Raw genomic sequence first — 25036 nt, 5'->3', positions numbered from 1 at the left:
GGTGGTTTATTTTGCTTTGCTTTTTATTCAATACAGAAAGATTCCCGGATGAGAATGGAAAGCTTCCCAGCTTCAGTTCCAAGACTTTCACCCTCGTTTCTGACCTTTTCTCAGACATGTTCCAGTATAATCTGTAATCTACTACAGTCGGAAGAGGAAACAGCAGCACCCTGGTGAGAAACGCTGCCTTGTGACCTGAACAGAGCACCCTGCGGAAGCAATGCTGGCTCGCAGAAGTCGCTTGGAAGAGCTTGACAGACAAACTCAATAGCGTCCCGAGAAACACACTCAATACCACGAGCACTAATTACTGCCAAAGCGGCCTTTTCCTTTTACGTTTTGTTTTATTCAATCAAATGTGGTTTATCTTTCATTGTAGAATGTTACACGTTTTCCTAGAAAAAGTCAGGAAATGAATTATTTTAGTTAACTATCGCTTCTAAATTCAAGTTACATTGCAATTTCCTTGAATTGTACCCTACCAAATTTAGCCTCATTTCACACCCTAACCCTCAATATTTCCAACACAATTAGACCCATTAAAGGCAGAGCATTATGTATTAGCTACAACGGGTATGCACACGTGATCTCGCTACTTAGAGCGAGTTCTTCTCTCAGCTAAACTGGTGCAAATCCAAAACCTATCACTAACTTGATTCCACTGAAATGGATGGGAGAAAATAACGCAGCCGGTTGTTTTCATAATGTTTAAAACCGCTTGATATTGAACCTTTTGGAAGACAGCTGCACTAAATCTCATGATTATCTTAAGAAAGCAGAACTTTCTCTCTATTTGCATCCAGGCAAGGCATGTGATGGTGACAGGCAAGCTTGGAAGTCAGAACACTCTGCCGAGACATGCAAGCGCCAGTCCAAGTATCTCAGCCACTGATGAGACGGAGTCCTCTGCCCTCTCACCCGAGCTCCTTGAACTTCAGCTCTTCCAACTGCTCATCAGCAACATCCACTCAAAATCTGAACACGGCCTCATAATATTCCTTTCCTCCTTCCGAAGTTTCTCTTTCTTCCACTACCTGCAGTTTCAAAAACTTTGTTCCGCAGTTATAAAGCGTCCCACTGACACCTGAAAATCTCCTCTTGTCCTTGGCAAAGGTTAGAAGAGAGAAGGAACTGCCGTGACCCCTTTGCCGCCCGTTGTCTCTACCTGGCCAAAGACGGATGATGAAAGAACAGTTCAAACCTCAAGCTGGGATTTGAACCTGTCATTTACTTCTACAACTAGTGATGTACGGCTGGCCATTTCGCCTACCTCCATGCGTGTTTCTTCTTTTCCTGCATGGAAAAGAAATTACACTGACGGTCCAGAGGAATCAAAAAGGAGAGGAAGCCACTTCTGCCAGAACAGTGACAGTGTCCCGCTCACCCGCAGCTGTGAGGACATCCACAGTGTTAACTGCCTTGTGTAAAAAGTATCTCCCTGAAAATCCGAAACAAATGTCTGCTGCTTCCCTTGCCGTTTCCCCTCCTCATTTTGTACAGATACTGGTTTGCTGTGCTAAAGTCCCTCAAAGAGCTGCACAGTAAAGGTGCCTTGAAGCACTTCCTTAGAAAACAACCTCTCCATCACCACTCACACAAGCCTCACCTAATAATCACCTTTCAGGATTTATTTAACTAAAAATGTTGGTGCAAAGCTCAAGCCTGTTTACGGGCAAAACTCTCCTTGAAGTAAAAACCACAACAAAAGTTGATTGCCAGCTGTTGGCTCTGGGCTTTGCACAGCCATAAAGCAGGCGGCCGCAGTAACACTTCAGCTGGTTCGCTCCAGACCGTGGTCACCACCAAAATCAGCCAAACTGGCCTTTCTGCTCTTAGGTCATCCCCAGTAAACGCCAGCCACAGGCAGGGAGGGGTCCAGAGGTTGCCATCCTATTTGTACCAGACCTTGCCACCTACAACTCTTCACAGACGACAAATCTGCAAGATTAGTTTCTTCTAAGTACTATGGGTATAGCTACGGAATATTTTGCGAACAAATGCGAAGGTGCGCTGGCCATCCTCCCCAGCGCGTGGCCGTAAGCCAGCTCTGGACCAGGAGCTGTGGCTACCACAGCACTGGACTTGAGCTTGCAAAGTCTTCCAAGGAAGGGACTACATGAGCTCAGAATTACCACCCACTAATGAGGTTATCGCACAGGCAGCTCCTAGGCGTTGCGTGGAGACTCTGTTACTCCAATTTCTTGCACAAGGGAATTTTGCTAACACTGTCTGCTGGTGAATGATGAAGCGCTTGAGAAAACAAGTATGCACTATTACTGCCCCTTGTCATGTCCATCAATCATAATTCACATCATCACAGTTTTGTATTCAAAGCCTTCTTTCAGGGATGACTCCGAGATGCTTCAGCATTGTGAACTTTAGAAAATTTGGGTGTCTCAGACTTCCCTTCCACATGATACAGAATAATTTTAATTTTTTTGTCTTGGGACAACACAGTCAGAAAAAGCAGTCAGCTTGTCTTAGCAACTGCAAAGGACTGGTCTGGGAATTTCTCAAGGACACCTCTGCATGCAGCTGTGCTGGGTGAGGAGACGGGCAAAATTTAACAGCAGCCCCTTACCCAAAGGGCTTAGCTTATTAGAATTCAGTGTTGACGATAAACTACAGGTTACAACATTTGTGGCTTCCCTCTCCCTACCTTTTTACCAATGCCTTATTTTCCCTCGCTCTAGCTGCAACAATTAGCACAAATATATTAGCATCTGAATTCAATCCAGTTTGAGTATACAGTATTTATCCCAAGTTATGTGAAAAAAAAATTGCCTTGAGAAATGCTGCATATGAGAACTTGATAATAATATCCATGGATAATTATAATAAATGGCTTGTCTGAAACACCCATAGAATAGGAACTGAAGTAAACCATGGCAATCTCTCTCCGTCTCCCACCCACCACACACCCTCGGCAGCTCTGCTCTTTTACCCATGACCGTTAAGGATGTTTTCTGGCTCTGTGACAGCATCGTGACTCCGGTCATGAGAAGTGTCAAAGATGCATTTCCTTGAGATGGGAAAAAGCAACTGATTTTAACAGCCCACAAAGACTAAGCAGAAAGAATAAGGCCAATCAGCATATTTAAGGGTAAAGATAAACCTTTTAAAAGATACAAGTATATTTTATTTCTAATCGTAATGCTTACGTTTCTTTCCATAAAGTGTTTACATTTTTTAGACTACCAAAAATGCACAGTTGATTTAAATGCCTTACTTAAGAATAATAAACTGAAAAAAGACAACAAGAGCAGCGCCCATTTACTGCATAATCAGTAATCAATCACCAATCATACACACAGGGAATGGGATTCAGACTGCGGGCACGAGGGATCAGCGCTGGATTCCCTCGCAACAGCGGCAGCGGCTGTGCCCCAGAACACCCACTGCCAGGGGAAGCAGAAGGTGTTGGGGCTTGAACTCAGCAGGTCCATTAGATAAAATGATTGTTCCCACCAGCTCTTGTCCCATTCCTTTCCCTCGCTGGTTACTCACACAGAGCTTCACATGCTTTCACCTTTCCCTCACACCAAACCTGAGTTGTCATACAACACCCACAATACTTAAACCTCCTCCTTTAGCTGATACGGTCTCTTGAAAAGACTCTAGATTCTGCTTTCTCACCTTGTGATCAAACATATTGCAGGCTTGTGTCGGGTGAGCAAAGCTACTTTTTGTCATTTCACTGATCGCAGCTCCCTCAAGCCACTTAAATTCCTTGACCCACGACAAACTTGTGGACCACGCCGTCTCCCTGTACCAGGCCTCTCTTCTCCCAACCCCACCCCAGCCTTTCCCCTTTTGTGCCTTGGAGACGAACACCGTCCAGAAAACCTTTCCTGCATCGCTCCTACACTGACCAACTCTTTCCAGCTGGCTTGTTATTTCAAAGCTCAATCTTAGTGACTGCTTTTATGCTGATCACGCTCATTTCTCCTTAAAACACCGTTCAGCTGTACACAAGCGTAGGTAGTCCTCTGCACAGGCACATAAAGCGTCCTGAGAAGCCATAAAACAGTCGAGCACGTTCCTTCTTGTGCATCACGAATATCGCTATTTATCAATTTCCAATTGGCAAGAACTGCAAAACCCTGTCAAAAGCGATGCATAACCTGCAGGGTGTCTTTATTACTCACGATGTACAAGACGGAAATACACTAGCCTGTCTTTTATACACCCGGTTAACTGGTGAGATTTGCTGATAGAAAAATATCGTTTTACTGTAAATTAAGAGGAAGTAATCGAGGGGACAACTGAAATAACAACAGAATCCCAACATGTCATTTTATTAAGCCATTTTCAGAGAAACACTTCAAAATCCAGTTACCACTTCTCCTTGGCCTCCCTCCATACATGCCTCTGACACATCAACACTTGACCCTATAGAAATTTTCTTCGGTTTGATGTTACCAAGACTGAAATCATCCATCTTGACAGGAAAACTTCAGTGGGACGCTCACATCTGTGGTAATCCAACTCCTCTCTGCCTTCCACCTTCCTTTCACCTCGCGATCCATCCTTGACATCCCGGTCTCCTGTGCACTACCTATTACTTCCCCTCCGCCTGTCTACCCACAATCTTTCTGAAACAGTTTGCTTTGACCACTGCTACGGCATTTGCTGTGCTAAATCACTCAGTCATATATTTTTACACTTCATATCTCAAGAACTGCAATTCCCTTCTGATGCCAGTCTCCTTCAATTTTCAATTTATCTGGAATACTCACAACTCCTTTTTCAAATATAAAGGCAAATGTACATTTGCCCCAGTCTCAGATCTACACTGTTTACAAAAGCCCACTCCTAAAACACTTTATGTACAGACACGAACTTCCCTTGTGACAGAATTTATCAGTCTACTTCCCTACTTATCTGAAGGGAATGGACCTTTTCCTTCCACTTCAGAAATGACCCAAAATATACCACCCACTTCTTTCACTCCACTGATTCTCTATCCATTACAAAAAAAAAAGGGGGGGGGGGGGGGGGAGAAATGGAAAAAAATGGGAAAAAGGGAAAGAAAAAGGGAAAAAAAAACAGGGGGAAGAAAATGGGGGGGGGGGGGGGAAGAGGGAAAAAGGGGAAAAAGGTAAGAAAAGGCAAAAAAAAAAAAAAAAGGCAGCTAAGAGCACAGCTCATTGACAAGCAGCAAGCCCCTGGCCCGTCCCCAAACTGGTGCTGAGGGAGGGCTGTTCACCCCTCTGCTCCCCTGCCCCACCTGCGCAAGCTGGGGCTGCGGCAGCCGCCCCGCTCCTCTGCCTGCGCTGCCATGGCCAAGAGGCTTCACATAACCCTGGGACCTTTCCAGAGGGAAGTAATGTCTCGAAAAGTCATTAGCAGAAAATTCCCACCAGGTCGGTTTTTTTAATTTTCTTTTTTTCCCCAATTTCCTTAAAAATGTACAGAGAAACTTTAAATGAGAGCGTGAAGTCAAGAGAACCGCTATGCATTTTAGGCAGCCCGTTGCCCAGTGAACGTGGAGGGTTTATACGAGTAGCTCAGTGACTGCAATGTAAATTCTTCCTGCATTACTAAAAAAGAAGGTCTATTCTTATTACCAGTATTTGGCGAGTGTTTTACATCTATTCTAAAATAACCGGCAGCACCCTTAAGAGTTGGTTAGGAGTCGGCGGGTACCGAAGCAGCGAGGTATAACCGCGACGCAAATTCTCCCAGATGAAATAAACCCTTTTAAAAGCGACCTAGCAGCAGGCAGCGGAATAAATACCCTCACCCTTCCACACCACAGCCGGCGAGGAGCACAGGCCGCCGTGGCGAGGGGAGGCGAAGAGGGGAGCTGAGGGGAGCTGGGGGTAGGTGGCGAGGGGAGCTGAGGGGAGGCGGAGAGGGGAGCTGAGGGGAGGCGAGGGGAGGCGGTGAGGGGAGGCGGTGAGGGGAGGTGAGGGGAGCTGAGGGGAGGAGGCGAAGGGGAGGCGAGGGGAGGCGGCGAGGAGAGGCGAGGAGAAGCGAGGGGAGGCGGCGAGGAGAAGCGAGGGGAGGCGGCGAGGAGAAGCGAGGGGAGGCGGCGAAGGGGAGGCGGCGAGGGGAGGCGAGGGGAGGCGGCGAGGGGACCCCCCCGGGCAGCCCCGGGCCGCCCCCGGTCTGGAGGCGGCGGCACGGCCGGGAGGAGGGCGCCCCCTACAGGCCCGCCGCCGGCGTCGGCGGGCAGAGGCCCGTGAGGGGAAAACAGGGGTTTGTGGTAAATCGGGACTGCGGAGCGGGCTGGAAAAGAAATTATTTGCAAGCACGTTTAAAATAGAAAAAATTAAAACCCAAACCAAACAAAACACCCCCAAACCTCCCCCCTAAACCCCATCACTCCCTCCAAAAAGCCTCCCCCCAGCCCCCAAACCCCCCCAATCCCCCCACCCCCACCCCAAACCCCACACAACCGGCCAAGGGGGAAGCTGTGGAAGAGCGCCAAATAAATAGGAACATCAAAACTACGTTTTAAAAAAAAAAAAAAACAAAAAAACCCAAAAAACCCCCAAACCCAAACCAGGCCTATTCTGCCGCTTGCTTTGTTGTTTCTATACGTTTATCAGAACTATTTTCTGCGGAGAGAAGCTACGCTTTGCAAAGAGAAAAATGAAAGTTTCACAGAGACTTTCCACACAACCGCTCCCCCCTCGTGCTCACAGCGCCAGCTCTCGAGTTAAACTTTGGAAAGGAACTGCCCTCCAGTGCTTTAAGTTATTATACAGTTAATTTTCTTTGAAACTATTTTTGTCTGCCTCTCCCTAAATAGGTGGTTTCTTAAGTGAGTGTTACTTAAAGGAAACCAATCTGTTTTTCAGGAAGGGCTGATGATGTCAGTCCTTTCAACTCTGCTTTCCCATAAGAATTCTTCTAGTAAAAGGAGTTTCACTCTGGGAAATAGTGAAGAGTAACGTGAAAATATTTAAAGCATCTCAGGCTGCACGTCTATCAAACTTCTAATCTTCTGCTTGGATTTTAATCGTGTTGCGATAGTAACGAGGGAAGGAAAAAGTGAGAGAAAACCTTTTTGATTTTTAAAATTAAAGAAGATTTTGCAATGAAAAACGTGCTATACTGAAATAGTTATAAAGAGCTAAATACAAGTCTGAATGCAATGTATACAGAACAACATGTTTTTTCGTAATTCTCGATTTATGTACTGCATTTCAGCATAGGTATTAAATCTGAAACAGAACCACTGCCTATTATGAATGGTCTTTTGGCAAAACTACACCATCCAAATAAATAGTTCCATCCCCAAGAAAATGACATGACAAATTCAGAGAGCATCACGTTATTATTGAATGTTTTTAGCAGGTGTGGATGTGTAGCTATAGGTCCAACGTGTGCTTAACTTACTACGTTACTGTTTGTTCTGATTCTGGAAATCCCTGCAGTCAACAACCGAAGAAACCCCCGAGTAGAGCTAGAGCGACTTTAACTTACTAGTGGCGCAAGAAGTCATGACAATGACATACTGTAAATTTTCATTTGCAGAATAAAAGTAAGAGCTTTCAATCTTCCAAGTAAAGCATTACATTTTTACAGCTAAATGCTCCTTGCTGTTCACATTCAGGTGTCCTGAAGATAACAGGGGATACGTTTGCACAATCAAGGACGTAGTTCTGTTTTAACTACTCATCCATGAATCCATACGGTGTATCTGTGAGACAGGTAAGCACCATAAACCCCATTTTATACAAGTAAAAAGGTCACATAAAGCTATATTTTACCCTCCTGTTCAGCCCCCCAACCAACTGATGTCCTAATAGTCTTATAATAGTAAAAGCCCATAAAAGGATCCCAACCTAACTCGGATATTACTGACAACGCACTCTGGCAATCCAACGGAATGACAAAAATATAACCTCGCTGGATTAACTGACAGAATAACCCAAACAAAATCTGTGTTAGCTATAAAAGGTGCAAAAGAAATATCTCTTCATCTTCCTCTATTTAACCGTTTACTTCATTCTGCTAAAAAGAACAAAGCCAAACTGATTTATTTGGAAATGAAATCATCCCCACTCCCAGTAAAGGCTTACATTGTGCGGGTAAACAGTTCGTAGGGTACTCCAAACAAAATGTAAATAGATTGCCTTGCTACTATATACATAGCAAACAGTTTCATTTTGAAACTAGGAGTTAAAAAACAAGTGAGAAAAATATTACAAAGCCTGAACTCTGAAAGTATTTACAAGAACAAAAGCTAATCACAAGTTAACATCAATAGGTTACAATTGCTAATCAAAAAAGAAGATAAAAAGCAAGCGCTTTGTTCACAGAAGTCTGGTCTTTTGGCCTAAGGTTGTAGCAACGCTATTGTAACACGGAAGAAATATTAGCAGAAGGATTAACAGCAGTTTTTCTAACTGAGGGCTTATCGAACTGTTCTAGACTGTGAAGGACATAAAAGGAAAATCATGATGACACGACGCCACACAAAAAAAATCCTCCAGAAATAAAACCAGTTTACCACAATCTTCTCTGAATCTGTCACTTAATCAACAATTTGTCCCAGTGTCATGGTGCTCTCTAGGACATGGTCTCCGGGTTTATTTCCATTATCATCAGCTGCATTTAGAGGGATGAGTAAGGAAACTAGCAGTTATTCTTTGTGAAGGAAACTACAAACTTCAAGTAATTCCACACATGGGGAATACAGAGATTATTATTCTTGTTACACAGTAGAAAGCTGACAGACAAAATCAGCTGAATAAAAGTTACCAAGGGTCACAGAGTGAGCTAAAAGTAAAGTGGAGAATTAAACCCAAACCTGCTCTTTCCTGTTCCGAGTACTGAGTCCTGTCACCAGACTGCTGTAACTCCTCCAAACAACAGTAATTTAACGTTATCATATGATAAGGAGCTGTTACAATCTGAGTTAACGCATCTTAGTTCACAAAATAATCATCGGTCTCTGGCTATGGTTCAATATCCTGCCTGCCTTCAGCCAGCCAAACTAAAAGATTACTGAAGTGAAAAACCAGCAATAATATTACTAAAACAAATATTTTGCCAAGTTGATTATTTTAAACCACATGATTTTGCCTTTTTTTCTAAGTTTTTTTTTTTTTTTTTAAGACAACTCTGCTAACGCCTCCATACGATCCCCATGAATTTCTCATGGCAAATTTTCATATGAAGGTTTGCAAGTTACCAACACACAGTCTCAGTATGTGTCCAACTTCAAGCCCTTCCACACCATGAGAAAGTGATGAGCACGATCTGCGTGAAGTTCTCCAGAAACCGAAGTTACCTTCCTGCCTTAATTCTCAGCGCCCCTGTGCAGCCTTCAAATGGAGCTAACTGTTTAAACAGAGCTAATTTTCAAGCAATGATGACTGCACAAAGATCTTGGAAAAAATCTGATTTATTTATTATATTTCAGGACAGACATTTGAGAACTGAAGCCTCAGAACTCTTCAGACACTCCCATAAATGCTGCTCCCTTTCTCTCAGTAACTCGTCCATGCATGTCTTTCTCCTACCTAGAAAATCTGTCCACCACTGAGGATCCTAGGGCAAATGCAACTGCTGTTTCTTCTTAAGGAAAGAAAAAAAAAAAAAAAAAAAAAGAAAAGCATCAAAATCTATTCAAAACTTCAAATGTACCTAAGAGTACTGTAAAGGCAAAAACTTACTGCAATTTCCCTTGACAGAAAACAGAATTGGCTGGATGAAAGCTACACAAATTGAGAGTTCCTTCCTCTCCTCTCCATGATGTCAACAGTTAAAAGGGATTGGATGTGCCATCGTAAACCTTTACAGCACTCTCCAGCCTGCTTCGAGCCTGACATGCTGAGCTGCTGTACAACGATGAGAGAGAAAGTAAAATGGTAGATACGCAAATGTCTCCAAGGAGGAGGAAACTACAGATCACGTTTTGGGTGCCTTCCAGTGGCTCCAGGCAGAAGAGCATGGCTCCAGAACAGCTATGCAGAGAAAAGTCCAAAGAACGGAGAAAATACAGAGGCTTCTTCTGAGACAACTCTGGTTCCCTTAATAATCAACAAGTCATAAAAATGTTCCTTTGATTCAGAAATCCCACAAAGGTTCTCTCTATAGCTGCAAAGATGTTGACTATGACAGCACACAGTTGGGCTTTCACAAGCACTTCTAATCCTACTCACAATTAGGGACAAGGGACTGTTCCTTGCCATTTTTAATACTCTGAGACTGGAAAAGGGTGGCTACCCGTACCAAACTGCTATTTAAACTCTCACTTTAATGGAAGCTGTGACTTACTCTTAACAGAAAGAGGGGGTAAGGATGCAGCAAATCCTGAAGCCAAACAAAGCAGCTTCTAGTACCGATCTCATCAAGAGAGGGACAAAAAGAACAGCAAAGATGAAACTCAAGAAGCTGGGACAATGATGGTTTTTCAGTCTTTTTTAGAGGCTGTCCTCCATGTCCTTTTAGTTTCTCCAAAGCACGTCCACCACAGAAGTAGGATGTACAGATCAATTCTTACAGATCTTTTTTTCCTTTGTACTTTTTTTATCACATTGCATACACACACAAAAAGTGGACAAATATCTATGCCATCAACTTCACATTGCCTAGATTCCACATTTCTCCTCAAACAGTACTTATTGTGGATATCCAGTTGTTCTTCATGATCACGGAGACGGATGAGCAATAAGAATTTTAGGTAACGGCATTTGAATATAGACCAGATTACTGACCGTGTGCTAGATGGAAACAAAACTTGAAACCTGAAGACCCCAAAACTTTCAGTTTAGAGTGGAAATTATTAACACATCTGTGATAGCATAGTTTACTTAAGTAAGCTGCAAAACTAGAACTATCTTTCTGAAGTATTTATACCTTGGCTCATTCCTATAGTATCTGCATACGTTACATATTTCTGCACAATACCTGCAGCACCTTATTTTATGAAACTCATTTTTTACTGACACAAACTATGTGGGCAAATAGAATGAACCAAACCAATTCTTGCAATCTCCAGTAAAATCAACATTTCTGTTGTTCAGGCTGTTAGCAAATACTACTGAAACGTGAAGCTGGAAGGCTAGGAAGATCTTTAGGCCAGCACTCCAAAGCTATTTAGGAACCAAATCGTTTTGAGTCAGGCAGCTACACAGCACATACAGAAACATCTAGAGGACATAGGCATTAAGGACTCAAGGGGAAAGGTTTCCTAACAATGTAAGGGGAAGGGGAGAAAAAAAAAAACCAAACTGAAAAAGGGATTTACCATGGAGCGGTGAGCCAGACGGGCTGCTTGACAGGCCTGGAACAGGGCTACAGCGTCCTCCTTGTTTAGATGTCAGCTCTTGCTCGATCTCTTCCAGCCCTGCACTCTTTTGGAATCGGCTCATGCGATTTACCACCCGGGGTGACATGTGCGTTCGGACACAGGGCTGGCCGCCATAAGGATTGATAGGAAAAACATGGGAAGTGCCACGAAGCGTGCTGACCACAACCCAACGACAGTCATGGCTGAAGGAGATATCCTGTACCTAGAAAACAGAGGAGTGAAATGGGAACATAGTCACCAACGTACATCTAACATCTAACAACGTACATCTAACAAAGGAAAGGGACTATCATGTTTTAAACAGAGACAAATCTTAATTGGAAGTGTGAATAAAAACCCCTAAGTTTAGGCAAGAACTTGAATTCTTGCGTATATACCAATGAACTCAGTATTCAGTATATATTCAGTATATACTATAAATATAAGCTGCAGTATAATACCCAGTTCCAAAGTTTGTGTACTTTTCAAAATATCCTGAGATTTTTCTTTTCAACAGGCCTGAACTTACGAAAACAAACCATGCTGCAAAGTACTACAGAAAGCCACAAGAGCTTGGTGTAATTTTCAAATAGAATTTAGTTCTAAAAAGAGTTGGGAAATCATTTCAATTACATGTTTTGTTATTTGCTTGTTTACTTTAATTTTTAGAGATTACCCAAAAAGGGGAAAAGGGAGGGATGAGAACAAGAGAGACATCTCACCACTGGCCCTGATTTTGACAAATACTGGCACTCAAAACTGTGTTTTAAGTCAACACAAATACCATGTCCTACCTAACTTAACAAACCAAAAATCAATGGCCAGTATTTTCAAAAGCTGTCTGTAATGGTCTCTAACGCTGCTACTATCAGTTTATCCCTCAGTGGAATTACCATTCATGGAGGTATCCCTGGACCTGTGCTCTTTTTTGGGTTTAAAATTTTGTCAAGAAGAAACTGAACAACTTTGGCCACTTCTCTGTATAAAACCACTCCGTTTTACACATAATAATCTTTATTAATCAGCTATTAAAGTCCCAGGGAAGGCCCCAGTTAGATTTCTTCTTATGCATATGAATACTTATCCACCACTTGAGAAACACAAGTCTTCTTTTAGCTTAAAACGGTCAGTCTTGAAGCAAATACAAAAATACAGTTAAATATTTTCTACTATAGTTACTCCTTGCATAGATCTCAGATACAAAGTCCAGAAGGATTTAATTCTCTTTTAAGTGTGCTTAACACAACACTTTGATGGAAAGCAAATTCTTGTTCCTGAAGGAATGCTTTAAAAGAGAGATTAAAGTTTGTTTCCAACCCCGTACTGGCAGACAACTCAAGAAAACAAGTAGTCTAGGTTAAAATGATTTATCACAGAAAAAAAAAAAAAATCCTAAACCAATTCTTCCAAAAATGTTTTTAAAGGTAAAAGCTGACTAAAAAGAACCACGTACGCAAGTGGGATTTAACACAGCAAACAAACATATAGAAGAAGGATTAGTTTTCATTATATTATTAAACAGCATAAACTAAATAAAAGTCTTTAAGATTTCACTGAAGCCAGTTTTACAATACACTAGGTACTCAAATTGGAGTAAACACTGATAAAATCTTGACAAATATTCCAGAAATGCACTCCAGCTATTCCAGACAAAAGCAGCAAGTATTCATCAAAGTGCAAGTTTCCAACTAAGCCCTGAAGCCTTTGAGATAAAAAAAGGATTTAAGTCTTGTGACTTGTGACAAGATATCTGGCTGACAGACTGTCACGACACAAAATGCTTCATCAACATTACATAGATAAACTAAAAAACAGCGCTACACACCTGCTCTTTTCAATTAGGGTGACATACCCAAATGATCTGCTAATGATATAGCTAAACAATCTCCCCCAAATCTGACAGGTTTTGCACTTTCAGTGATTCTGGTATTACCGACAAAGTCACAGCACTTAGAGCTCCTAGTTTGCCTACAAAGTGTTTCACCTTAGTAGATTGCTCAAAAAGGATTAGAGACCCCACAGGGATTAACAAGAGCCAAAAAAAGAAACCCCAAAGCCGTGGAGTCGGAGAAAAACTACGGCACCAAGAGCATTTAAATACTTGCTGTTTAAAGAGGTGATTTCGACCGGTCAGAATCAAACACAAGAACCATATAGAAATTGCCGTTCTTGGTTACAGCAGAAAGATCACCAATCTGATAAAATCATTAAAGCTGTTGGAATATAATTCCAATCCTATCAAGGCCCTGTTTTCTAATTTCTAATAACACGAATGGCCATGTTTGTCATTACATGTGACCCCTCTGAACACATCACTGTTCTCCAAATATTCAGTATTCATTTTAGATCCAGCTTTAAATTCTCCTCCTGATCTCTGAAACCGTCCATCTGTCCCAGCCCTAAGAAAACAGCTTTTCTCTTCCTTCCTCTCGGCTCTTCTGCTCCCTCGCTCCACGCCACCAACACAAGCTATTTGTGGCTTGCTCTCCAGTTTCACGCTCCTCGCAGAAGAGCGTTTGCCCCTGAAACCACGGCTTTCTGGAAGGGACTTTACAAATCTCCCTCCATGAACTGACACCTTTAAGCTGCATTTACAGGACAGGCTCAGGCTGCCTGTGCCTCTTCAATCTCTTCCCTCCTCCACTTCAACTGATTTCACAGCCAAACACTTTAATGCGTTCACTCACATCCACCACGTACCCTCTCTTATCTTATTTGGTAGAGCATTTTTAGAGGGCATTTCTATGAGATGATAGAGGAAAATAGAATTGTATCTTGCCGTACTGCGTAACAGAAATGTTTCTGTTTCTACATCCATTTTCAGTATGCGTCCTTAGCACTATGTTGGTTTAAAAACACATACAACAGCCTTGGCATATGACAACACAAGCCAAGAAACTGGGAAACAATCGTGACAGGATGTTTTTTCTCAATGTAAACATTACACAGAAAAAAGTATTCCTGATCTTCAGGAAGAAAGTTTGGAACAACGTAATCTAAAATGTTCTCTTTAAAATAACGATCACACAGACTCTCTGCAGAAAGAGTGGGTATCATGGTCATGGCTACTTAAAATATGGTTGAAACCACAGAGGCAAAGAACAAACAGGTTTTTAAGACTCAGTAATAACAAGGGGAAAAAAAGTGTTGGCAGGTGAGTGTGAAATGAATTAAGATTTACAGGAATACAGCTATGAAAGCCTACTCAGCAGCGACAAAAAGTATTTTGGAAGCTACCGTTACACGTGCAGTAATTCTACCCATCTCCTACCAGTCTCAAAACTGGCTTGACTGGTCTTTCACAGATAAACGATGAGTAGCAGTACAACAGACAGCTCAAGGAGTTAATTCAGAGAATAAGTCCAATTTCATACAAGGCCATGAATTAAATACGTTCATATCAAAACAGCACAAATCCATCTGTGCAATGCAAAGGAGTCCGTAACTTTCCAGTAGACCTGGAAGAAAGCAGTGGGCCAAGCTGAACGGAGAATGCTCATCACAGCAGTCTCAGAAATGACTTCCAAAAATCAGCTGAGTGTGTCCATGAGAAAAAAATATATAAATTATCACATCAGCCTTGCTGTTATTCACCACACTGTTACTGTACATTACACAGAGTTCTTGACTGCTTATAGTATAAACAAACTGCACAGTGGCCCATTAGTGGTTTTCAAGTTTATGCTAAGCGTTGCAATTTATTGCTGTCCTTTAGGTTAATGTACTATTATTTCATGTATTTATAATATATTTCTGGATTTGTTGTTAATTATGATGTAATGTTTAGATACCAAAGATCAATCAAGACCCCATCGTGTTTACAGATATATGTTAATAAAGTACAAAGTACACTAGATCTCTCACGATGCAAAGTTTATTCTATAGCTCAAGGTCAACATTAGATTTAATACTCATGTCTGTATTTCAAAATTTCATCTATCCTCTTCTGTCTGGGCCAGTAAAGAGAATTATTGACCTGAGATTTGGTTTAACTCGGGAACCCTTAAGGTATTCTAAATTGCAATACTAAATATTTTTGTGGGAACGTCAGTGCATTCTCCTAGCTTTACTACCATTCCTCCCTAGTTTGTGAGTAGTTTGGTTACTTAAGCTTCAATCTACATTTCTCGCATATCCAAAAGTGTCGGTGAAATCACTGGATGCTTCAAGGCCCTCCTTAGAAACACCAAAGCAATGCACTTAAGACAACCACAGAATGTTATAAGGAAAAGAGCGTGCATCCTCCAATTCACTCGTGTCTAAACCAGGTATTCTGTGACTCCTGTTGTACAGGAGGTCTACAGAAATTTTGTCTATATTTTATAGGCTATTCAGCTTGCTCCATGAATCCTGAGATTCCTGAGTCTGAGAAAGGTTTTCTTAACAGGTGCTAGGAAAGAAATCTTTCCATAAGCATGTATTATACAATGAAGCCTCCATCATACAGCTTGCTTTAGCTCTGTCATTTCTCTCACCTTCACCATTTGTTTCTCGCAACCCTTTCCATCAAAGCATTTCCTTCTAACCTCCATAACTTCTTTTCACTCCATACTGTCTTCTCCTGTTTTCCTTCAGTTACTCTTCTCCTATGCTTCTTTTGAACTTCCACGATCCTATTTCCCTCTGTTTCGAACACTGTGAAGTAAAATCCTCCAGAAAACTGAGTGAGAATTGAGCTGCCATGTTCAGAGTCTGACCTGAGAGAGACAGTAGGGTAATTTAATATATGGAGTCCTCCCAGGACACGTCATGTGTCAACAGCTCCACTGAAGATCAGCTTTCAAGACTGTACAAATCAAAAAAATATTTCTGATATTCTGAAAATCTGGAGGAAGTCATCTGAACCGAAGGCTTCAAAGCTGACATACATTCACTTACTCTGTATGGTGGAAATCTATATGAGGTTTTGCTATCATTCTTTCCTTATTCCCACAGCTTCTCCAAATTTAAACACTGCGTTAATTAGAACATATTCACAAAAAGAATAAAATTTAAAAGCTCAAGCCATAACTGAAAGAAAACAAAACAGAAGTAAGGGCAGCACATAGAAAACTTATTTTAAAAGGAGTTGCTTCAAATGGGATAGTCGGAGGAATGGCTGATTACACAAGCAATCCCATGGGACAGGCAGTGACCTTGTTTACCACTGCTCTTGGGAATGACTGACAGCCCACACCCAGCCTCTACATTTCAGGGCTTCTAAAAGTTAATATTGTACTAACTTGCTGCACAGCGCTTAAATGTATACTATCACTTATTTTCTTGGAAAGGCAAAGGAGCTTTACTGGGCTCTCACAGTACCTCCCCAGGCAAATCCACTCCTGATGTGTGTGCATAAGGCAATAGTTAGAAAACAAAGCTCGCAACACCAAACCATGTATTTTCATAGGGATTACAAGAAACAACTATTTAAATGCATTTTGATCTTTCTAGGGCTCTTTTCTTTTTTTTTTTTAGTGCCCCGTTTTCAGTTGCGGTGAGTTACACCAGGAACAACGTGTATATTCTTGTGCGCTTCACTACATTAAATTAAATTTCAATAGGGAAGTGAAACAACAATAAAGCATGACTAGCATTAGTACAACAGGAACTTAACCCAGTTTCATGCACACTACGCAATATCACAAACATACCGTTATTTGAAGGACATGACTTAAGTATTTAATTATGCTGTACAGGGAGATGGCAGAAATAAAAACCCCCATATCGTTAAACAACGAGAAAGAGCAGCAGCACTGAGGAGGCAAGGGTCAAAATAAATTAGCAAGCTGGTCTGCATTTGAATGGTTTTGGTTGAGAAAATTAAGGAAATGATGTAGCAACAAACACAAATGAAAAAATAATAAAATCACGGACTACACAATATGATTTATCAAACCTACATAGACCCGGCTCTGTCTCCCCGAGTCGTCAAAACTGATTTCAGTTCTGTATAAAAACAATGGCAGAATCTGGGCACAGTGAGACATTCAAGTAGGGTCCTTCAGCCAGAGTAGTTGCTCTCTATTAATAACTGAAACGGCAAATGCCACTCTGCTCAGAGCTCTGTCTCCGCAAGGTAGTTAAGCTACTTCCAATTGCAGCAGTTTCTTATTGTCTGCTTTCATCAAAGACTGATCAACTTTCCTAAATCAATCTTAATTATTTCAATACTGTCCCCAGATTCTTTCCTCGAAATAAGAAAATCTGTCTTGCAGAGACTATTTCTATAATTGCAGCTACATAACTATGTCAAAGGATAGGAAGAAATTTCTCTTCGCCATGGAGGTTTACATCAAATATTTGTAAACGATGCCACTGTTTCACTACCTGGACACAGTACGTGACACAACCTTGAACAGTCTCTATGAAATCACGTCACAAAAACATTCATGCATTCCCTAGAAAAGCGTAAAATTGCACATGTTCCGTGGCAGCCCATGCTGGAATGTTTTTATCATTCCCTCTGTTTACCTATGCTGACTGAAGTCAGTTATAAAGCAGTTTGAGAGTCAGAATAACAAAAGTCTGACAGCGTAAAAGATTACAGAGGACTCTGGCCACAAGCCCACTGATGCTATCATTACGTTTATTTGTTCTAGGTTGAGATAATACTGTTTTCAGGGAATTTTTTTTTTTCTGTTTACAATTTCAGATCAAAGAGAAAGATCATCAGGTGACAGTCTAACTTTCATCTGCAAGTAAATGAGCTTCCTCAGTTCAGAACATGCTATACCTTCATTAAAAACCTTCCAAACTGCTCTTGGATAAAAATATGAGTGCACTAAGAGTTGACTTACAATGCAAGAGCTGTAGGACAAGAACATGTATCCCTAACCAAAATGTGCAGCACATACACATGCACATTTTTTCCCTTTACAGCCGAATTGTGCAAGCATGGTTTCTCCGAGAGCTTCAGTTCTCTCCCTGGTATGGTTAAATACAACCAGCGCTTTCAGTGAACCCTCACGATGTAACACAGTGCATTAAATATACTGGGTTTTGTTCTCTTAAGTTAAAAAAAAAAATTCTAAAGCATAAGTGGCACTTGAAGACTAAAAGATATTAATCCAATATAACTGAAACAGTGACTTCTGTCTGTGTTTGCAGAAAAGTAACTTTGAACGTTGTGACCTTGGGACTCGCATCACTTGAACCAATAAAGTATCTGGGCGCTGCACATTCTTTCATGGCTGTTGTCCTCGCAATTCCCTTATGAGACAGAGGTCTACTTTCCATCTTACCCCATCTTCATCCGAGTCACACAAAAAAGTCAGTGGCTTTGTTAGGAACTGAGTGATCTTCACAGTCCTGACTCTTCAATGTTTTATTCAGCACATAAGGCTTCTTCCTATATTTGCTGCTCAAAGTCAGCAAATACAACACAGATTTGCAATAACAACACTTTAAAACTCAGTAACACTCCATTTCATTGTTCAAAGCATGCAGAAAGAGAAAAGGAAAACCATGTTACGAAGACCAGCTGTGAACAGTCAGGGAGAACACCAATACTTACCCTTAATTCCGCATCAAGGGGAATGCAAGCTCAAAAAACCGACCTTACCAAGCACAGTACCTAAATTTCCCTCGGCATCACGAAGCCAACACCAAGCGGACTGGCAGGGCAGACAAGCCCTAAAAAGAAGATCACTAACAACAAAACCTGGAAGATGGCTAGCAGGTGCCTTTGGACACCGCTGCAGGGAAAAATGACCGTCAGCTGTTCAGAAAGTGCATACGATCATATATTGAATATATACTGAATACCAGCACAGTCTGCTGTGAGCAACATTTCAGTACAGGGAAAGTTTATCTTGTGGAGGAACTTGTAACAGCCTCGTCCCTTCCTCCTCCATCCAAGAAATGTTACAAATAGCATAAATACAGCTATCGGGATAGACTGTCAATGCAAACACAACATTCTGTATTAACATCAATTTTCCTTTTTCATTTTATACAGATCAAAGTACAAAGTCTCTATTTTATCCCATTTGTTAACAACTCATTGCCAATGCTTAGCACAAATTCTGCTTTGGCTAAGGACAAGATCCTGATGTCCATGAAAGGAGACAAAACCCCTATAGATCTCTTTCCAGCCAGTCTCTTGGCATTTCAGAAATGGTCAGGAAAAGGTAGAAAAGGTCTTTCAGACTGAAATTTCTCAACCCCAAAGCAAACCAGAATTTGTCTGGAATTTAGAAAAATTAATGCATGATGGAGCATATATTCTTTAGCTTTACTAAGACAAAGCAGCTGTAGGCCTAATACATCTGACTCAATAGAAAGATGTGGGTGACTTAGAGACACTGCTTGACTGCAGTACATCGATCAGAAAACACCATTATTAAATCACAACACTTGCTTCTTTTTCTTTAATATACATTAAGCGTGCAACTTAATCCATTAAGATGCTTCTGTATACGAATGACAGAGGGGATTTCCTGTCACCCTCTCTTAGGAGACAAATGAGACATCCCAAGCTACTGGTCTGCTCTCCAACCACTAAAGACAAGGTAAAAGAGAGGCTGGGAATTCTGCAGCCCTGCAAAAGGGGATACTCCAGGGCTGATACTCTAAACTGGGTGAAATTACAATTCAAACATTGCTGTAACACCAGATATACCTGTCAATATTTGGAACACCAATATATATGGTTCCCAAATTTCTGCTCCCAGAGCAAAATTGGTATGCCACGTATTACTCAAAGCATACACTGCAGATCCAACACTTCTTGGAAAAACTGGTCTTACAGTGTACTCCATGTACAGCCAATTTGTGCAGAAGCAGTGATCCCGTACAGGGAACTTCTGTGTGTCCAGCAGCTTAGACACAGCCATTCAGACAAGTACGTGAAACTTCTATAAACATTACCAATGTACCAGTTCTTTGTCCACGAACTAAAGGGTCTTATGCTATTAGTAATAAGTATGTGCAAGAAACACGCTAATGGATCACAAAGCAAGAAAAGAAAAATCATGCATCAGACTGCAAAAGAAGGATATTTTGGGAAATGTGTGGCGAAGCTCTATCGGCCAGAATCTCACGTACGAACGCAGATGATTTCAGTATGGACGTTAAAATACCACATACAACAAGGGCATAATGATGATGTTTAAACAATTTATAATGGGTACTAACTAAACAAATTTTGACACTGATAATCAGTCATGTCCATCAACAGAAGTTAGAACTTTTTATAGCTCCAGTACAGAAGGTGACCTTTAAGACCATTGGCCTTGATTCACAGTTAGCTTTAAACCAGGGGGGGGAAAAAAAAAAAAAAAAAGAAAAGAAAAAAGGTCTGGTTGCAAATGTATAAATACTATCCTAACCAAGAAAGGAGGTACAGAGGCTTCCAGTGTGTGTCTCAGAACATCTGCATTGAGAATTTAAAATTGAACAGTCTCCAAAATTCTTGTCCAATGCTACTTATACATGAAATTTATGGAACAAAAGAATAGAACCACGTACTACTTTTCTCACTAAACAGCTACAAGTACCGTTATTCCAAAAGAAAAAGTAAAACTATCCATCACATTATGTAAATATTTTAAATGATAGATGTGCATTGAGAATCACGGGTACCAATGCGATATTGTTGCTGGATAGTTTAATTATCGAGGGAGTTGTGAAATCCACCCATACGCCTCAGACTGGTTAGAATTTTCTCTATTTTATACCATTCCAAAAGCTATACTGTTCACGTCCCAAATGAAAACTATGTGGCAAACTGGGAAAAAACTTTACTATGTAGATTCTGAGAATTTTAATGCAACGCTTTCACAGAGATGCTAATACTATATCCCAAAAAACGTGCATCAATAAAGGTTTATTCTCTAAAACATGTTATGTTTGGTTTCCAATGTATGCCTTAAAAACAAATTTATCAGCTGTAGAAAGAGAAGAACATCTTTGTTCCTAGTGACTGGAGCCCTATGCTTTGGTTTTCAATACTGATTATAGGGTATTTCCCATTTTTTGTATGAAAGTAAACCAAGAATAACTCTAACACATGAAACACATTATATATAGTACATGCTCAAATAGATGACAGAGCATATGTATACACACAGATCTCAATGCCCTTCATATTATTTATAAAAATTACTCGTAAGTACTATATATATTATCCCATATGTACAATTTTTTCCCAATTTCCTCTCACTTTCCAGACTGGCTATTCCTAAACCATTGCCTATAACAGCAATTACACTCTTCCAGAACGGTAGCAGCAAAGCTTTAGAGTGTTCAAACTACCAGCAATTTCAATTCACACAGATTGAAACATTATCAACCACTACTGCATTAAATAAAGCTTTCAGGTTCTAAAGGTAAGGCAAAAAACTTAAGGCAAACTGCACAAGTCATAGGAAAAAAAACGGTTTGAAGGAACTATAATCACAGTACCACGATAATCCAAGCTTCCAGTGTCAGGGTCATAATCACAGTGCCCGAGGCTTCTCCCTGTCACACTAGTTTACATCTGCCAGACTGTCACAAGTCTGTGCTTTCAGTGTGTAATTGCATCAGCAAGTGCAATACTCATTTCTTACCCTGTGGTGACATTTTTATTTATGTATTTCAAACAGGTTCTTCAACAGTTACTCAACGCTACAAAGGTGAGGCTCTCCCGATGCCTAAAAGCACTGCAGCGACGGATTCGAGCACAACACGCTGCGCTGCTGCTTCTATCCCAGTGATGCTAGCAAAACCGATCACTCTCACTTTTTTCCACCTTACCCGTAAATCAGTTTACCCAGCATTTTTTAAAATATAATTTCAGACTTTTTCACCCTATGCTAATCTAGCCTAATTTAGTCTTCCATGTTTAAGAGTGGGATTTTTAAACTGGGAAGTTAAATCTGTATCACTACGGTCTCCAACAGGTTCCCCCACTTTGCTGAAGTGCAGATAAAAGTTAATCACAGTCCTTTGATTAACTCTTCCTTTCAACTCTTTAATTGTCTGTCTTTGGCTTCTACCACCAAAGTCAAGCAAACCCTGACAGTTGCTTCACGGGCACTAGACAAATGTTTAACATGTTACATGAGAAAAGGTTAAGTACAAACACAGCTAATAATCTGGGCTCTTTGGAGGTAGTGTCGTATCTGAATAAATCTGACAGCACCTCATTGTAAAGGGCAAGAATTTATTATTGTCCAGGTTAAACGCTGTGCTCTTATCCTTTCTGTGGCTATAACGTAAGAAAGGCTCTTTGTGTGCTGAAACAAACATTAAAGTGCCAACATACACGAAATGTATAAGGTGTCTGGGGATTATTCTTCAGCAAATAGTTTAACTTACTTTGGCTTCAGTCTCTCCCCTGTGAAGTGTATACAAATGATGGACGGCACTTTGTGATGATGACCAAGGATGTGTCAGTATTTGAAAAACATGGAAATCATGGCCTAATGTGTCAGTAGTGACCAGCAACATCCCTGGGTAAAAAAAAGAAAAAGAAAAAAGAAACACAAAAGCACAAGAGATTAATCACCGCAAAAGAAGAGGCTTACGAAGGTCCATCTAAAAAAGCTAGCGTGGCTTACATTTTGTTTTCTGGAAACAAAAGTAAACAGTTGCAGAAAATTACTGAATTGAAAGGGATTCACTTCATAAAAATGAGTCAGAACTTCACCTGAAATCATATTAGCAGTATTACAACTTACGTATTACAATACAAATCTACAAAAGCCAACTAAAAAATCTGGGAATATTCTAACTGAAATTGAGAACTTGTGTGACCAATATGAAGCACTGAGGTGATGAATGTTAGAGTGCAATCCCAAAATGCTCTTTACTGGGAAAGAGCCAGTATAAAAAAGATCGATGTTTCCACAATAATAATTTTGGGGAGAAGAAACATTATCAAAACCCAGCCAAAACAACCCATACCAGAAACAGTCCTGAAGAAGCATCTTTCTTATAAATGTATATGAAAGAAACTGTCTGATTTATTGCTTGAAAGGCAGCAAATCAGAGCTGAGAGCTTTCAAGTGAAATATTAAATTAGGTACTAACTTCATTGAAAACAGGTCACTGATGGATGTACTGAAATGATTACATTAGAAGATCAGCAGAATCACAGTAACTTAGACATGCTATTTACTTTTTTTCCTCCCACTATATGTCAGCCCACAACCCAGGTTTTAAACACTTACAAACATATTTGAACTCAATTTGCCATAAAAGTTTAAGTTTTTACACCAAAAAAGAAACATTGTTGTACGTATAAGAAAAGTACGGCATCATGGCAGAATTTAGAACTACAGTAAACAAACTTCAGATCTATTTTTCTCTATAAAAATGTCTATATTACCATGCTTATTAATGAAATTTAAGAAGTCATCACCCAAAGTAATCCTCCGACATTTAATTAACGTCAAGTACAAAGTGATTTTAGCGGTTTAATAGCTACATTGAAGTGCCTTTAAATAATTTTCAAGGTATCGCATCTGTTAAAGAAAACCAGGAATTTCCGCACAGCTACGTTGTGTTAATTCTCCACATAAAGCATAATTGAAATCTTTTATCCTTCAGGAAGGGAACTGAGGTCTCCACATTTTACATGACACCTATTCAAAGGATAAATGGTTATCTTATTTCTGTCATAAAAGAGTGTTCGCTTTCTCGGTTTATTTACACATGGCTCTGCGATTCATCTTTTCCTCTTCTACTCACTGCTGCTAAACAAATATATACAGTACAAGCTTGAAAGCCCTCACACATTACCATTAAAGTCCTAGCATATGCCACTTTTAGAATTTTAGAACTGGGGGGAAAAAAAAAAAAAAAATCCTCTTGTGTACTGAGAAGCAGAGAAAGACCCTTTTAGTAAACATTAAGCTTAATTAACTTTTCTATTGAACCACCATTACAACATCACTTGATGACTATCTTGAGTGTCTTCCCTCCTTGGCAATCCTGGAATCCCCCTTCCCTTAAGCCCAAACAGGAAAATTTCAGCAGCCAAAGCCTTGACCTTCTGGGCTCAAGGTCACTCCCCAGCGCCTCCTCCTCCTCCGAGGCTGAAGCAAGTTTGTGAGCACATGGCTCGGCTCACGGGAGGAACAGCACAGCCCCAGAGTCTCCAAACAGGGTAACACAGCATCATCGCAGACTTCGTCTGACCGCGAACAGGCGTGTGCCTCGGTTTCTCTTTACCGTAACTCTTATGAAATAAGGATCTTGTGAAGATAAACAAATACGTTCAAGACTATGAGGCCCACCAGCAGCAAGGTACAAAATCAGAGAGAAATCCAAATTGCATTTAGAGACAAAATTGCCTACAAGTTTCCTTCTCAGCTTGACCACTGGTGCTGGTGGGGCTTGGACAGAGCGCGAGGCCACCCACATCGCACGCATCCATTTCCTCAAAATCACACAAACGCAAAATCTTAAATCCGACCTCAGCAAGATTCCCTCCAGTAGACATACTTTTACTGTTACAGGCTGCTACTCCGATTCCGAGTGTTAGAAATGAAAGAGAGTTTGTTATGGAGCTAAGAAATCCGTGAGTGCATTTGGGTATTATCTTTGGGCGGTAAGGCATGGGAGTTGAGGTTGGTCTGGATGTTAATGTTGGCTTAACTGGCAATTTCCTTGATTTGTAGTGACTGTGTTGATAGGAAATACAGCTAAAGTTGCTCAAGTCCAAGTCAGCCAAGTCTTTAGTGTGGGATTATGCACACAATTTGCATTAATTCTGTTCTGAAACATCACAAAATACACTTCCCTTCTAGTGAAGTGTGCGGTCCTCAGTAATATATAGCATTTCCAGTGGAGAAAGCTGGAAGCAAACAGGGG

General features: G+C 40.8%; 1 protein-coding gene across 1 annotated transcript in view; it reads right to left on the bottom strand.

Moving 5' to 3' along the window:
- Positions 1 to 25036, bottom strand: part of BCAS3 (BCAS3 microtubule associated cell migration factor) — a 373523-nt gene that overhangs the window by 240321 nt on the left and 108166 nt on the right. Inside the window, exons 14-15 of the mRNA XM_075719415.1 lie at positions 22538 to 22671; positions 11213 to 11477 (exon numbers count right to left, since the gene is read on the bottom strand). Of these exons, the coding sequence (XP_075575530.1) occupies positions 11213 to 11477; positions 22538 to 22671 (399 nt within the window). The remainder of the gene's footprint in view (positions 1 to 11212; positions 11478 to 22537; positions 22672 to 25036) is intronic.

This window comes from Pelecanus crispus, chromosome 12, assembly GCF_030463565.1.
Source record: "Pelecanus crispus isolate bPelCri1 chromosome 12, bPelCri1.pri, whole genome shotgun sequence".
Classification (NCBI taxonomy): Eukaryota; Metazoa; Chordata; class Aves; order Pelecaniformes; family Pelecanidae; genus Pelecanus; species Pelecanus crispus.
The sequence above is the reverse complement of the archived record's forward strand: the minus strand, read 5'-3'. Positions and strand labels throughout refer to the sequence as shown.